Source organism: Primulina tabacum, unplaced genomic scaffold (genome assembly GCF_025594145.1).
Source record: "Primulina tabacum isolate GXHZ01 unplaced genomic scaffold, ASM2559414v2 Contig400, whole genome shotgun sequence".
Classification (NCBI taxonomy): domain Eukaryota; kingdom Viridiplantae; phylum Streptophyta; class Magnoliopsida; order Lamiales; family Gesneriaceae; genus Primulina; species Primulina tabacum.
The window spans coordinates 1-16,144 of NW_027459738.1; the positions used below are offsets into that span (position 1 = coordinate 1).

The 16,144-nt window shown below is 31.8% G+C and overlaps 1 protein-coding gene across 1 annotated transcript in view; it reads left to right on the forward strand.

Annotated features, from left to right (window-relative positions):
- The first annotated feature begins 2,627 nt into the window (after positions 1-2,627).
- Positions 2,628-16,144, forward strand: part of LOC142534171 (bidirectional sugar transporter SWEET17-like) — a 42,736-nt gene continuing 29,219 nt past the window's right edge. Inside the window, exons 1-5 of the mRNA XM_075641106.1 lie at positions 2,628-2,782; positions 2,885-2,921; positions 3,009-3,219; positions 3,961-4,122; positions 13,658-13,777. Coding sequence (XP_075497221.1) covers positions 2,749-2,782; positions 2,885-2,921; positions 3,009-3,219; positions 3,961-4,122; positions 13,658-13,777 — 564 coding nt within the window. The 5' untranslated portion in view covers positions 2,628-2,748. The remainder of the gene's footprint in view (positions 2,783-2,884; positions 2,922-3,008; positions 3,220-3,960; positions 4,123-13,657; positions 13,778-16,144) is intronic.

A 16,144-nucleotide genomic window follows, 5' to 3' on the forward strand; every position in this document is an offset into this window, starting at 1 on the left:
TTTGATCCAAACTGTACAGAAATCTCTCAACCAGCTGAAAACCAGTTGTTGAACCAGTTGAAGAACCAGTTGTTTAAACCAGCTGAAGAATCAGTGTTGCTCCAACTGGAGAAGTAGTTGTCGAACAAAATGAAGAACCTTCTCCTACTTCTGCTCTCCATCTGTTCATCATCTCCCCCCAGGACCATTTAACTGAAGATATTTCAGAGAGAGCTTTGCTTATAACAGAACCAACTGACGGTGCGATAGTTGTATTTAATCAAGAACGAAGGAAACAGATTCCAGAAACTTCTGGAGCCATGTCTCCTAGAATTTCAGAAACTGATGCCCTTTTTGAAGAACTCCAAACCGTTCAGTCGAACCTCTCAGTATGAAATGTTATCTCTGCAATACAATCTACTCAGCTTGCACATACCTTGAAGCTCAATTCAAATTATGAATTTACAACAGACTGACTGAATCAGCTTAACAAGAGTGTATCTGATCTTTTTTATTCAACTGAAGAAATCAAGAAAGATAGATTGTCAAATGAATCGCACTTCCAGACTCAAGCACTAGTCGGCAGGCGATTTGACTTTCTTGAATCAAAGGTGACTAAAAGAATGATCTGCTGCAGGGCATTATGAGAATGCAGTATCAAATATTGCAGCAGACGTCCGCATTCTAACAAGGAAAGTGGATGTGCTTGACAAAAAAGGAGAAATAGAAACAGAAGAAGACAAAGAAAAGAAAAAGAATGTATGAAGATCAACTGACTTCAGTTGAATGGTTGAAGACTTGAAGATTTTGTATTATTTATTCTTTGTACGAATCTGTACATAAAATTAGATATTTATTTCATTTTTTGTACGAATCTGTACATTGGAAAAGTTATTTTTTCTAAAATGAAATTGAAGACTATTTCAAGATAGTTTGATCAGTTCATACTTTACAAAGTTTTGTCAAACAACAAAAAGGGAGAAATTGTTAGAAACTTAATTTATCAGCCGAACTGAATCTACTTTGTCATTGTGATGATATCATTAAATAAAAAAAGTTATTCATTGGATACTGATCAGTTTGAAATGACTCAGTTGTGAGGTTACCCATCTACTTATCCAGCTGAGCATTCAGCTGAACACAGTCATCAGTTGAATAGGACAATCAACCGACAATAGTACAAAGCAGAAATTAACTTCGTAGTGGGACGTCGCATTTCAGAGAATACAGTCTACGAATGTCAGAAGAATGTTGACGTGGCAATCAACGGATACAAAGTTCAATTGTATTTATTATTAACGTTGGAAGAGAGCCTATAAATAGCAAGAAGAGCATATGAGATATAGTGCTGAAAAATACGATTCATCCATTCTCTTAAGCTTGCTGTTATTCTGCTAAACTTATTACTCTCATTTGAGATTCGAAAAGCTCACACTCATTAGAAATATTCGTAGGATTTGAGGCTACTTTTCGAGCTTATTAGCACAAACCTCTGTATTACTTATATCTGTCGTGCTAAATCCAGTCGAAGAACAGTGAAAATTGCTGTTAACTAAGAGTTTCAGTCTTGGCAGTGTTAAGTCCAAACTGAAGTGGGTCTGTACACATTTTGTATTGTTCAAAGTCTTTTAGTGCATATTCTATTCTTTTGATAGAAGGGGTGACATAGACGTTATTCAAATCTCCGAACATACATAAATCCTTGCATTATTATTTCAGTCATTTATTCTATCTTTCAGTCAGTTTATTTCCGCAACTATATTTAGTAAAACTGATTGTCATCGACTGACAAGATTCTTAAGTTTCAGTTTATCACAAAACCGATACTTCATTCGAAGAATGTTATAAAAAAACATGAGTGTTTGTTCAACCCCCCTTCTAAACACTTTTCTACCTATTAACCGATCCTATCAAGCGAGATTACTGATATGATCCTGAATCAAACCTTATAAATATTTCACTAAGGGTTACATGAAATAAGACAAGTTTTCACACCCAGATTTTGACATAGAAAATTTTTCATCCCTCTCCATCATAAGGAAAATTTCAGCCACCCTATAATTTCACAAGAAATTTTTGCCGATTCAATCTCGACCCAAAGTTTTTTTTTATTTCTAATGCGTTTTAAGGGAGGAAATCCAGTCTCCAATCATGGACTTGATTGGGCGATCAAAGGAGAGAGATCCGTTCGTAGAAATTTACAAGAAGAACTAACTCCACTAATCCCAGATTGGTTTGTATCCAGCGTTAAATAAGCAAAAGTAAACAAATATAAACATCTTGTTAATGTTTAAATCATATGATGCCCAATGAATGTTTCGAACATCAAAACTAATTTTTTTTATTTTTCTCTACACTTTAAGTGCGAGAAAACGGTACTACAACAACATTAACATTTGAAAGGAACAAATTGTTCAAGTGCAATCACTTGGTAACCAAATTTAGTATACGCACTTAAAATAACTGTATTAAAATTTAATGTGTAGATACGAATCACACGTGAAGCATATTATATATAAAATAAACAAGTAAATAAATAAATAAAATCACAAACTTTTCCTCCTTTAATTTATTCACGTTTCTACAACCACTTTTAATCACGACTTATGTTCTCAAAAACATAACAAACAACAGAAATCAACACTAGATTTTTTATTTTTGTCGGTCGGGATTCAATATAAATACATAGCCAAATTAAAACTTCGATTCTATAAAAAATATCAACATTCGATCGTTTTTCTTCTCTCCTTTCTTTTGCTTAGGCCAAAAATGGTGGAATTACTTTTGATTGTTGGTGTCATAGGTACATATAAATACACACATAATCTCCAACCCGCATATATATATATATATATATATATATGTTTGTGTGTTAATTTTAACATTTATTAATAATTTGCTACAGGGAATATAATCTCAGTTCTTATGTTTCTTTCTCCAGTGTAAGTGTTTTTATGATTATATATACAAATTTGATTTAAGTACTTGGTGTGTGTGAAATGGATGGATTAATTGATATGTTGTTTCAGGAAGACATTTTGGAGAATAGTGAAGAACAGATCAACAGAGGAATTTGAGAGCCTTGCATACATTTGCACGCTGTTGAATTCATCTCTTTGGACATACTATGGAATCATAAAGCCTGGAAGTTATCTTGTGGCCACCGTTAATGGCTTCGGGGTGGTGGTTGAGACCGCATATGTCTTTTTGTTTCTTTTATGTGCTCCTCCATTTCAAAAGGTGAGTGGTATTATATCTATAAATTAACAGTTATTAATGTTTCATCCATACTATCTACTTTATATTTTTTTAAAAAAATCACTATCTATTTTATAATAAAATAAGTTTATTGTGAAACAATTTTACGTGTCTATATTCATTAGACTAACCAACTCGATTTATACTTGCAGTGAAAAGTAATATTTTTGACATAAAAAATAATAATTTTTCATGGATCGGTTCAAATAAAATATATGTCTCATAAATTTGATCCATAAGAAATTCTCACAAGAGTTTTTTTGTTTATATATTGGGGTTATTTCAAGTAATTACAAATAAAACGTTCTTCTTTCCGTTTTCATAAAAAAAAATTATGATTTTGTGTAGGTACCATATTTTCTGTACTCGTATTTTCCATAATTTTCAAAAAGTACAGGATATAGTATTTTTAATTTAATTTTCTATACTCAGATGTTCATTAATTTTCAAAAAGTATTGGATATAACATTTTTAATATTAATCATGATAAATAATTAATTAAAAAATATATTTAATTCATTTGAAAAATATGTACAAGAAGCGATATGAAATTTACTAATTATACGCGTGAATAACTATATGATTGTTAATGACTTTATTATAGTTTCGTTAATTATGTAATAATTTTTTTATAAATAAAAATAAACACCACATTTCGATAATAATTATTTATTATAAAAAAAAATTAAAATTATTTTGATGGTTAATTTTATTTTTTAACAGGGTAAAACAGGAATTTTGTTTGGGATTCTCAATGTTGGATTTTTAGCAGCTGTATTATGCGTGACATATTTTCTGTTGAATGGGGATATGAGGATTAATGCGACTGGCTACATGGCTTCTGGACTAAATATTGTTATGTATGGTTCTCCTCTTGCAGGCATGGTAAGTATATATGTTTTTTTTTCTGTTTTCTTTTTTCCCATCCTTTTTTTTCCCTAAAAAATACTATCGAACAAGTAAACACACAATAATATAATTTTTTAGGGGTTTTTATGATTTATTTTAAAATTATCTTCTAATTGATATTATACCTTTTAAATTTTAACTCGAGAGTGTTTTAACTAAAATAATATGGAGGGAATTATGACAAATGGATTTACTGTGAGTTTTTTAAAAAAATTAATATTGTCATCTATATTGAAAGTAAACAAGAGATGATTAGTTGTTGGCTGCAATAATTTTTCTAGTGAGTAGAACGATCGAAACGTGTTGTTTTTTTTTATTTTGATGTTTATGTGACCCAAAGCACATCGGAAGTTATAAATTTTTAGTTTCGACACTCGAAACTTTCTTTGGACGTCGTAACAATTTAAACATCTGTAGGGTGTTTAGAATTGTTACATTTGCGTAAATTACGCTGGACACTGAACCAGTCCGAGAATTAGCAGAGTTGGCCAGACTTTTTGTATATCTCTTCGAACGCATCTCTTTCTTTGATCGTTAAATTTAGTCAATTATCGGAGACTTTGTTTCTTGTTCGGATCGTACTAAAAATCTTAAACAATTTCTGCGTTAAGACTACGACACAAGAATTTCAAAAATTTGGAATCGGTGCGGCGGCAACGAGGCGGCACAGTGGAAGAAACTCACGGCCGAAATATCTTATTTCAAAAGCTTGTGATGGCTGAAGGTATGTTCTTAGGACTATTAAATTTCATTAACAAAAATTCTCAAATTATTATTATATCATATATTAATCAAGTTTTGATAGTATATGATATATATATTGTACATACATATCTTTATATATTCATATAAATTGTATAAATATATATACATACACATTTAATATATGCATAGTTATATTAATTAAAATTAAATATCTATATTTAATTTCTATGATTAATTCTAGACCCCTATAGAATATTTTATTATAATTTTTATAAATTAGTATTCACCACTACTAATATTATTATTTAATTAGTAAATTCAAAATTCACTAAATAAATAATCGTAAACTCATTATAACTACGATCAACGATCTGACATCGCAAATATATCAAAGATACAAGTCTTGTTAATATAATGAAAATCAAAAATTTCGAATATAAAAATTTCCATTTTCCAATTTTGTGAACTCTTTCACCAAAACAGGCATTTTCACTCTCCTTTGTCAATTACCAGTTAAGCTAATTTTCATTTATTAGATCCTATGGAATTAACTTATAAAATCTTTTATAAGCAATATGTTTGATCTTAATCAAACAACAGTTGTCAAATTCAACTTCTTGAACTTTGACTTTCTCAATGGAAACACATAACCCGATACTTATATGATCCTCAATAGTTCAGGGATATATCTATCCGTGGGCTCACATCTACATGTGATTCATAATAACATTTATTCTTATTCAAGCTTATCCTAATTAGCCCTATTCTTTTCATCAATGTCCTGATCAAGAATGTTAGAACTCATTTGTATTGCACCCATCGGATCATGGTAAGAGCGTCTAGTAGAACTTCTCAATTATCCCCTAGGTATCACTGATAATGCCTGCAAGAACTTTAAGTTATGATTAGCTTATAGTATGGTTTCTTCTATTCATATATCCCGATCGAATATGTAACCATTGATATATCGAGATTCCACCCTTGGTTTGTTAAACTTAGGAAACACCTTTCTAAAATGCACATGTTTTACTATGTCCAAAGACCTCTCACCATTAACTCATCAAATCATAAGGATATCTTCACTTGTAGGCAAATGGTGAATCCCCGAATACAATGCATTTGCTCGTACTTATTTCAAAACTACACCCAAATTCGTCATCTGATGACTCTCAAGGTAGTTGGTATATGAATCAAAATGAATGCTAGTAGGTAAAGCCTCTACGTTGTCTCAGATCAAAGGACTAATTATATACAACCATAACCGCGAATTATTCCACTTAGCAAGTTATAACCACTTGGACAGTCTGTGATCACTCATATGTATGGATGGAAATCTCAATGTCCTTACCAATGAAACATGACGTTTACATCACAGATTCTAGTCTCAAAATTGAAATTTATCATTATTTTAGGCGGTGACTGATTCGACTAGGAATATGTTTAGAATATATGGTACACTTCCTAATGAGTTACATCATTTTATGTTGAGAGGCACACCTCATGCCGCTACCTTTTATATATTCAAAGATTGTATCTATACAGTTTGCATGGGTAAATAGATAAAGTAAATATTATAATTGGATAAAATCGTAAAATATTATTAAAATATAGATCGTTTTCACATTAGAGTCAATAAATATCAAGCCACAAGTTGGCTCACTGGGCAAATACTCTATCAATCTCTCACTTGCCCTATAGCCAACTACCCATAGATATTAGACACATTGCTTAATAATGTTTCTCAAACAATGATCTTAGCAGGGTCTTCGTCAGTGGATCAGAAATGTTACTTGCAGAGACGACTTTCTCTATTAATAGTCTCTTTTTTCCACATCTACCGGATTATATGGAACTTCCCCTGTGACGAACCGTGCCTTAAAATAATAATACTTTAATATTTGAGGAAAAATATTAAAATTTCTTATTAACTAATTTATTATAAATATAACTCGTAAAATAAATAATGGTCACCAATCGTACTAAAATAAAATTTATTATTAGAACTCCATTATCTAAATACCAAAACAATAAAATCCTTAATTTAAAAACATCCATCATTACTTGAAAAAGTCTAATAAAAATCTCAACTTACTTATCACTAAAACCAGTGCAATAAAATTAGAGTAAATATTTTAAAATTGTGCATAATAAAATCTCGTAAGCTACAAGGTTCTCAGGTTTGTACTGCCATTAGCCTGAGCCTGATCACTGGTCATCACCTCCAGCATCCTCAACTAAATCATCTGCATAGACCAAGTCTAATGAGTCTAATAATTCAGCATGCCTAAATAGTAAATAACAAATAATACGTAATAAAATCCATTAAATTTCAAAATAGCTCGTACATAGCATAATATAAGCATAAATATGTATAACACGACTTTCTTGTATAAAAACTTACATAAAATCATATTTTCGTGCTCGTCATCGTAATCTTAAATCATTTTGCGTAAACTTTTATTCAATGCAAGTGGCCCATAATATAATTCGTTTGATCAAACTAAACCACAGTACTGGGCCAACAGAGATCACCACATCTCTTGGACTGGATGGTTGTAGATGTCCCCGGACACGTTCTCTGGCTTCCAAACCCATAACATAATTTGGCCATAATACAAATCTCATATCTCAAAAATAATTATTTTTCACATCATAATTACATATGAACATCGTGAACCTCATGGGATTGTCCTTGGATATGCTGCCCCTATAGACTATAATTTATACCCAAAACAGCGCATAAGGTGCATTTTGAGACATACGACTCTCGAATTAAATAGAACCACTTAGGACATACCAATCGACTCGGGAATCAACCTTAACATACTGCCCAAGGCCCTAGAACATCCCCGAACTATTCCCGAACCTCGTACCATGCATAACAAACCATATCGACACAAGCTGTCCCAAAAGTGATGCTATGGCACCCGTGCATTCCGTACTACTTCCTATTGATTCCAACTCGAAACAAAACCCGAACCAAGCCCTAGACTCTACCCTTAGCAATCACTTAAGCCTCCGCTCTAGCCCATAACGCACCAGAACCCATTGAATCCACACAAAATCGTGCATCCTAGTCGCGTCTCTCCATATGCCCGCAAGCTGATGTTCTCGATTCCCTGGTCTAGCTTAACCACAAACCCGATGCCAAACCCGCGGTCGTCACCATATGTGTGCGGTTGTCACCCAATGTCAAGCCCTTACAATTTATATTAATAATTAAGCCTTCCAATTTTTAATTAAGAGGCATACAATTTTAAAATTCTATCCAATTCGAGCTTGTTCGATCTGTTCAATTACGACCTGATAATGCAATCGTGTTCTCTGGTCCAATTGCTGTTTTTGTTTCTGTATTTAATTAAATATCATGTAATTAGATTAATTAATTCATAAAATTAATTATTAAAATATTTTATTTTGAGTGGATGTGTTTAAATTCCTTATTTTCGAATTTTTGCTAAATAAAATGCTTAACATACTTTTATCTATTTCAATAAATTATATGTAGTCCTAAAAATGTTAAAATTTATAAATCCTTTAAAATACTATTTTCTTGACTTAAAATAAAAATATAACTTTAAAATTGTAAAATCTTAATCGTCTTCGTTCTCCTTTCCCGGTTCGGTATCGAACATTCGTCTGAAAAACTAAAACTCTTGAAAACATCTTAAATAAAATAAAATTGCATAACAAAATAAATATTTATTTTAAAAATAATTTAACACATAGCATTCATTGCATAAATTATTCACTAAATAAATTAATTAATTCAATCATGCATGAGGTTTACATGTACTAGTTTTGGGCACTACATCCTCAGTATATGTTTGGATCGCTGATGAGACATAAGTTCTATTGCTTGCGGAATGACACCGGTGTTGTCGCAGTAGACTGGGACTATCTCAACTATTTGAGGAATGATACTCAACACTTGAACGAAATTCCTCGTCCAAACCCCTTCCTTTGCTATAGACGATTCAGCTATGTATTTGGCCTCAATGGTTGAATCCGATGTGGTGTCTTTCTTGGAACTCTTCCAAGAGACAACATCACCGTTAAGCTTGAATACATATCCGGAGGTTGATTTAGAATCATCCACATCTGATTGGAAGCTAGAATCAGTATGTCTTCCACTTTTAATTCACCACTCATTTAAACCACGAACAAATTCTTAGTTTTTTTCAAGTACTTAAGAATGTCATTCACAGCTTTCCAATGCAATGGACCGGGATTCGATTGATATTTGATTGCAACACTCAGTGAAAATGCAATATCAGATCGAATAGATATTATATCGTACATTATACTACCTATTGTAGATGCATATGGAATGCGGCTCATGGTTTCTATCTTTTCATCAATCTTAGGGTACATCGACTTTGATAAAATCACATCATGATCCATTGGGAGATATCTTAGATTTGACTATTTAATAGAGAATCACCTCAGTATGATATCGATATATGTGGACTGGGTGAGACATAGTATCCCCTTTGATCTATCCCTATAGATTTACAATCCCAATACATAGGATGCTTCACCCATATCTTTCATGGAGAATTTACTAGCTAACCATACCTTGGTTGTTTGTAAAATCCGAACATCATTCCCAATAAGTAGCATGTCATCAACATAAAGTACTAGAAATGTCAATGAAATCACAATAACCTTTTTGTATGCACAAGGTTCCTCGTGGTTCTTGGCAAAATTAAACTCTTTGATAGTGCTATGAGGTTCTAGCTCCTAGATGCCTGCTTGAGTCCATAGATGGATATCTGAAGTTTGCATACTTTATGCTCACTTCCTACTATGTGAATATTTCGGGTTGACACATGTAAATCTATTCCTCAAGGTCACCATTAAGGAACACTTTCTTCACATCCATATGTCATATTTCATGGTCATACCATGCTGTTATAGCTAGCAGTAACCTAAAGGAATGAAAACCAAACTCTTGTACAGCACTGCTAAACTTATTTTTAAACATCAGGACTAGAGAAAAGGTTTCCTCATTGTCAACACCTACCTTTGAGTCTATCATTATGCTACCAATCTCGTTTTGAAGATCACTACCTTCCCATCCGCCTCAAGTTTCCTTCTACAAATCTATTTGCATCATATGGTAAGAATTCCGTAAGGTGAATCTACTAAGAACCATACTTGGTTCGAATACATGGAGTCAATTTCGGACTGCATGGATTTTAAGCCATTTAGAAGAACTGACATCAGACAATTCTTATTTGAAATTTCTTGGATCACATCCAAAAATGACGGGCTTAAGACCCTTTCAAATCTCTTATGAGCTTGTGTTTCTTCAACTAGCTGTTGGAGTATGGATTCTTGTATTTCATCAGTGGGTGGTTCCCGAATATATTCGAGTTCTATCATCCCGAGTTTTCTATCTAATAGAAACTCCTTCTCTAAAAAGGTGAGATTCATTGAAACAAACACATGTGTGTCATTGGGTTCATAGAAGTAATATCCAACAGAATTCTTTGTGTATCCTACAAAATAGCACATATTGACTCTACTATCCAATTTGTCTCTCACTGTCTGCTTCACGCTTGCATGACATCCCCATATTTTTAAGAAAGAATATTTGGGTGACTTTCCTAGTGATATATTATATATATTGTGTTTTATCCACTGCATTTGTATAGACTTGGTTCAACAAATTTCCGCTATTTCTGATAATACATGATATATATTTTTTACATACACATCTTTACATCTCCAAATAGTATATATATATATATATATATACTTACACATCCACATTTAATATATACATAGACATATTAATTAAAATTAAATAACAATTATTTAATTTCTTTGATTAATTCTAGTCCCTCTAGAATATTTTAAGAGAATTTTGTACATATTAGTAGTCACTATTAGAAATAATTTTATTTAATTAGTAAAGTACAATTTACTAAATGAATAATTATGAACTCATTATAATCCCGATAAACACACTACAACAAAACGGCTAACGACAACGTATGGTGTTTTTGAAAGTACATTAAACAACAACGGATTTTATCTAATGTCGTTGCTATTATTTGCGACGGATTTTACCGTCGCTAATTGATCACCGTTTGATCACCATCGCTAAACTTAGTGACGGACATCATAACAAACCATCGCTAATTAGCGACAGTTTAACATATCGTCGCTACAATTCGCGAAGGTTTTCCATAAAGTTCGTCGTTAATTTTAGCGACAGTTTTCCATGATGTCCGTCGCTAAATTTTCAGTAAAATAAAAAAAATTTACTTTTAATAAATCTAAAAAAAACTTACAATCTGACTATGCTAACAATATTCATAATCTCTAACACTTAAAAATTTGCCAGAAATTGAAACAAAAAAAATACCCTAAATCGAAACTAAATACGTCTAAGAGAGAAAAATTTTAAGTATTGTGAAGTGGTATGGAAGAAAATGGACCGAAAACGCGATATTTATAGACAATTTGTGACAGTAAAGCAATAGCGATGGTTGATTATTAAACCGTCGCTAATTTAAAAATTGCGACGGTTTTGCTTACAACCGTCACTATGTTTAGCGAGGGTTGTTCAAAACGTCACAAATTTTAGCGACGGTTTCAGTAAAACCTTCGTTAATTTAAAAATTGCGACGGTTTTGCCTAAAACCTTCACTATATTTAGCAACGGATTTAAAACCGTCGCTAAATGTAGCAACGGTTTTAAGCAAAACCGTCGCAATTTTTTAATTGGCGGCGGTTTTTCTGAAACCGTCGTTACATTTAGCGACGGTTTTTTAATTTAAAAGAACAATTGTTGTTTGTCCAAAAAACATGTTAATCGACAATATTTTTCTAAAAATCGTTGTCTTTTGCTTAAAAAAACGCACATACGACAACGATTTACACTAAAACCGTTGTTAAAAAGCATACGACAACGGTTTTAGTGTTAAAACCGTTGTCGTATGTGCGTTGTTGAATGACAATTTTCTTGTAGTGACGATCTGATATCGCTGATATATCAAGGATATAAGTCTTATTCAAATAATGAAAATTAAAAATTTCGAAAATCAAAATTTCTATTTTTGAAAGCTGTCGATTTTGTGAACTCCTTCACAAAAATAAGAAGTTACACACTTTTTTTTCCATTTCTTTCATCATATGGAATCAACTTATAAATTCTTTTATACACATTCTGATTGATTTTCATCAAACTACAGTTGTCAAATTTAATTCCTTGAACTTTGACTATCTCAACGGAAACACAAAATCTGATACTTGTGTGACCTCAGTGGTTCAAGAATACAACTATCCATGAATTCGCATATCCATGTGATTCAGAACAACATTAATTCTTATTCGACCTTATCCTAATTAGCCATATTTTTTTTTATCAACCCCTTCATAAATCCATTATGACAAATGGATTTACTGTCAGCTTTTAAAAAAAAATATTGTCACCTATATTGAAAATACATAAGATATGATTATTTGTTGGCTGCAATAACTTCTCTAGTGAGTAGAGTAATCAAAATATAGTGTTTGAGCTTTACCGTTTAAAATATTTGAATTGTACCGTTATTACCAGCTATAATTTTTATAAATCTGCAAGTGCTTGGTCCTATAATTGATAACAAGATTGATTTTGTATGATTGCAAGAAATGCAAATATTGGGGAGCGAGATTGTTTAGTACAATAATTGTTTCTGTTAGGTAGAGCAATCGAAATATGACGCACGCTTGAGATGTTATACTATTTAAAATATTTGAGTTGCACCGTTACCATTAACTATCACTTTTCATAAACCGAGAAACATTCGATCTTGTATTTTATATATATATATATCAGTTTTGATATGCTGCACACCTACCGTGCACACCTATGTGAGCACCGATGAGGTGTCACTCACCTATTGGATGCGCAATTTTTCTATATTTCATCACATCCAATGGGTGAGTGACACCTCATCGGTGCTCACATAGGTGTGCACGGTAGGTGTGCAGCATATCAAAACTTTATATATATATATATATATATATAAAAGATGAGCATATATACTTCCCCTAAAATATTATTTCTTGTGAACAAACACCATGTAGTTTAAGAATGTATGTGTGATATTCTTTTTAGAGGTCACGTATGCATGATATTTTTGATATCATATGAAGTATTTTAAAATTATTTTTTAGAAAATAAAAAGAAAGAGTTTCCAAAAACAATTAATCATTATATCGTAGCATATTTTAGAATCTCTGAGTTTATTTCAAGAAATAACATAAGATATATAAAACATGGTAATGTGTGATAATGAGAGCCAAATAACTACTCAATTTTATTGAATTACGATTATTCAAGTTTAGCGTGAAAAAGAAGAAATTTGATTTTCAAGGGACAAGTACTGTTTGTTATGAATTGTAATCATGTTTCAATTGTCTGTTCGATACAGTTAAAATTAAATTAGTCATATTCCTTAAAGATTAAACATTTAGACGAGGCTAAAATTTAGGTTCCACCCCGCATTTTCTGATTTTTTTGAATTGTAGTCAATTTTTATTGTGATTGTTGATGTGACAATATATATGTCAGTGTCACATCAGCTTTGCATTGGTGCTACATCAACGTTACGTTGAAAAAAATGACTAAAATTACAAAAAATAATATATGCGGATTAAAACTAAAATTTGACAATAAAAATGATCAAAACTGCACAAAGACAAAAGTAACAGACAAAAAATACAAATTTTCATTTATAAATATATGTATATAACACACTGATGATTAATTGAGGAAGAAATTAATATATTATATTACATTTTGCAGAAGAGGGTGGTGATGACGAAAAGTGTGGAATACATGCCCTTTTTTCTCTCGTTTTTCATTTTCTTGAATGGAGGGATTTGGACTTTTTATGCCGTTCTTGCGCAAGATTGGTTTCTCGGAGTAAGTTTTCTATTATGTTTTCTACATGCAGATGAATCATCTATGGTCAAAATGGCATAGAAATCTTTGGATATATATGTAGGGTTGAGTTGTCTCGTATGATCATATTGATAGCTAGGATTAAAACTTGATTCCGATTTCTCGAAAATGATAATAATTAGCTAGGCCAGCTTAAAACACATCATTAACATTTAAAATATGGCATAATCACAGAAATTGATCCCACATTTTTATTTGAACTAATTATTTTTATTTTACCTATACCATTTTTAGCCAATCAAACAAGAAAAATAATAAATTATCCCTTTTTTCTTCCGTAGGATCCTCTCGAATAGACATAGAGAACAAAATAACTATAAAGATTGTAAAAATGATCTTCTAGAAGGATGATTTAGAAATCGATTTGTTTTGTTTATATTTAAATAAAAAAGTTGACATATATGAGTAGAATTTTGTTCATTTTGAACACATCTTAGATCTACGAATTGATTCATCTTCCATAAAAGAACAGTTGAAGTTTCCAAGTATGTTTCCGAGTTTAGTTACATATCATCACTTGGTTTTAAGTTTAATTGATCGGCGGGCTCAACATATAAAAATGTTTTGAAAATTGATATTGCGGAGAGTTTTTTCATTTATAATATTTTTAAATGAAGGAAAGCTTTTTTCTTTTTTCAATGTATATATAACTTTATTTATTGATTTTTGTTTAAGCTACCCCGAGCGAGTTGAGCCCGATCGACACATTACGAGGGAGCTCCCAGCCCCTCTGATTTTAAATAAATCAAACTTTTTTTCTGGTTGGTTTTGGGTGTGAAAAGAGTGGTCTTCAATGGGCTAAGTAAAGTGTGGCATTATAAAAAAATGGAGGCCAAGACTCAAGATCGGTCCATTAACATACAGTTGAAATATGCAAGATTTATATATCATATACGAAATTATTTTTTGAAACGTCTTGAAAACCCAAAAAAAAAAATAGGAGATATTATTTTGTTTGTAGACAGCTGGGTAGGGTCGTAGAGGTCAGATGAGCAACCTTTAGTGCCAAAGGGGAGTTTCTTTAATTTGAGAGGAACCAAGACGGTATTTTATTTATGAGAGCTTCTGGTAAGCATTTCTTGCTTTCTGGTTGACTGGAAGTATTTTGCGGTATTCGTGAAAATCGACTTTTGTTAAAAGTTTTATAACTTTTATCCAATAAGCTAGAAAGAAAATTAAGATTTTTTTCTTTTTCTATTTTTTTGTTAATAATTTATTGTTACAATTTGACATTTAATCTTTAAAAAATTTATCATATTTTACAATTATTATCAATTTTTATAAATATTTTTAGATTTTTTTTAAAATATTAATTTTTTTATATATGAGTTTTTAAAAATTTCAAATGAAAATCATAAAATTCAAAATCACAATTTATTATAAGAATTTTATATTTTAAAAATATTTTTTATAATTTACATTTTCATTTTTTTTTACATATTTTGGACATCTATACAAATTTTTTCATTTGTTTTTTCATTAAATCTTAAAGCATTCATCTTTTAAAAAGTGTTAGGTTAAGCGTGCATGAATGAGAGAAGTCACGAGAGGAGTGCCCTCCAGGAAATTTCTCATGCATCAAGTTGTTGACGTTGCACCGCTTAATATAGTTGTTTAGGTGGGCCCGTAAAAGAGTGATGTAAGATTTTGACGGATAATATTGTCTTTGATGTGGACAAGGCCGATGGTAGAGAAAGAGTAATGCTAATCTCAAATAAACATGAGACAACACCAGCAGATAGATACGCACCTCACCGGACTCATGGGCCTAACAACCAGACCTATTAGCACACAAGTAGATGCACTCTGCACTGCCACAAATATAAGGAAATAAAGTAACACCTTGGCTAACAGCTGCGCATCTTCTGTTCTTGTGGTAAGCATTTGATCCTAACAATTGGTATCAGAGCGAGGTCATGGGTTCAATCAAGTCTCGAAAGAAGCATATTTATATACTTTTTTGGAGGAATCTTAGGTTAAGCATACATTAGTGAGAGTAGTACCGAGATGAGTGACCTCTTGAGAAGTTCTCACGCGTTAAGATACCGACGTTGCACCGCTTAATCTGGTTGGCTCGACTGGCCATAAAAGAGTGGCACTATAGCTTAATTGGTAATACTATCTCGGCTGAGATAGAGCCGACAGTAGAAAAATGATATAATTGATCTCTAAAGGATATGAGACAACACATCAGATAGACATCTACCTCCCTGGGTTCATGGGCTTAACAACCCAACCCATTAGCATCTAAGTAGATGCACTCTGCGCTGCCACAAGTATACAAAATTAAAGTTACTCATTGGTTAACAACTATATTTTTTGGTCTTG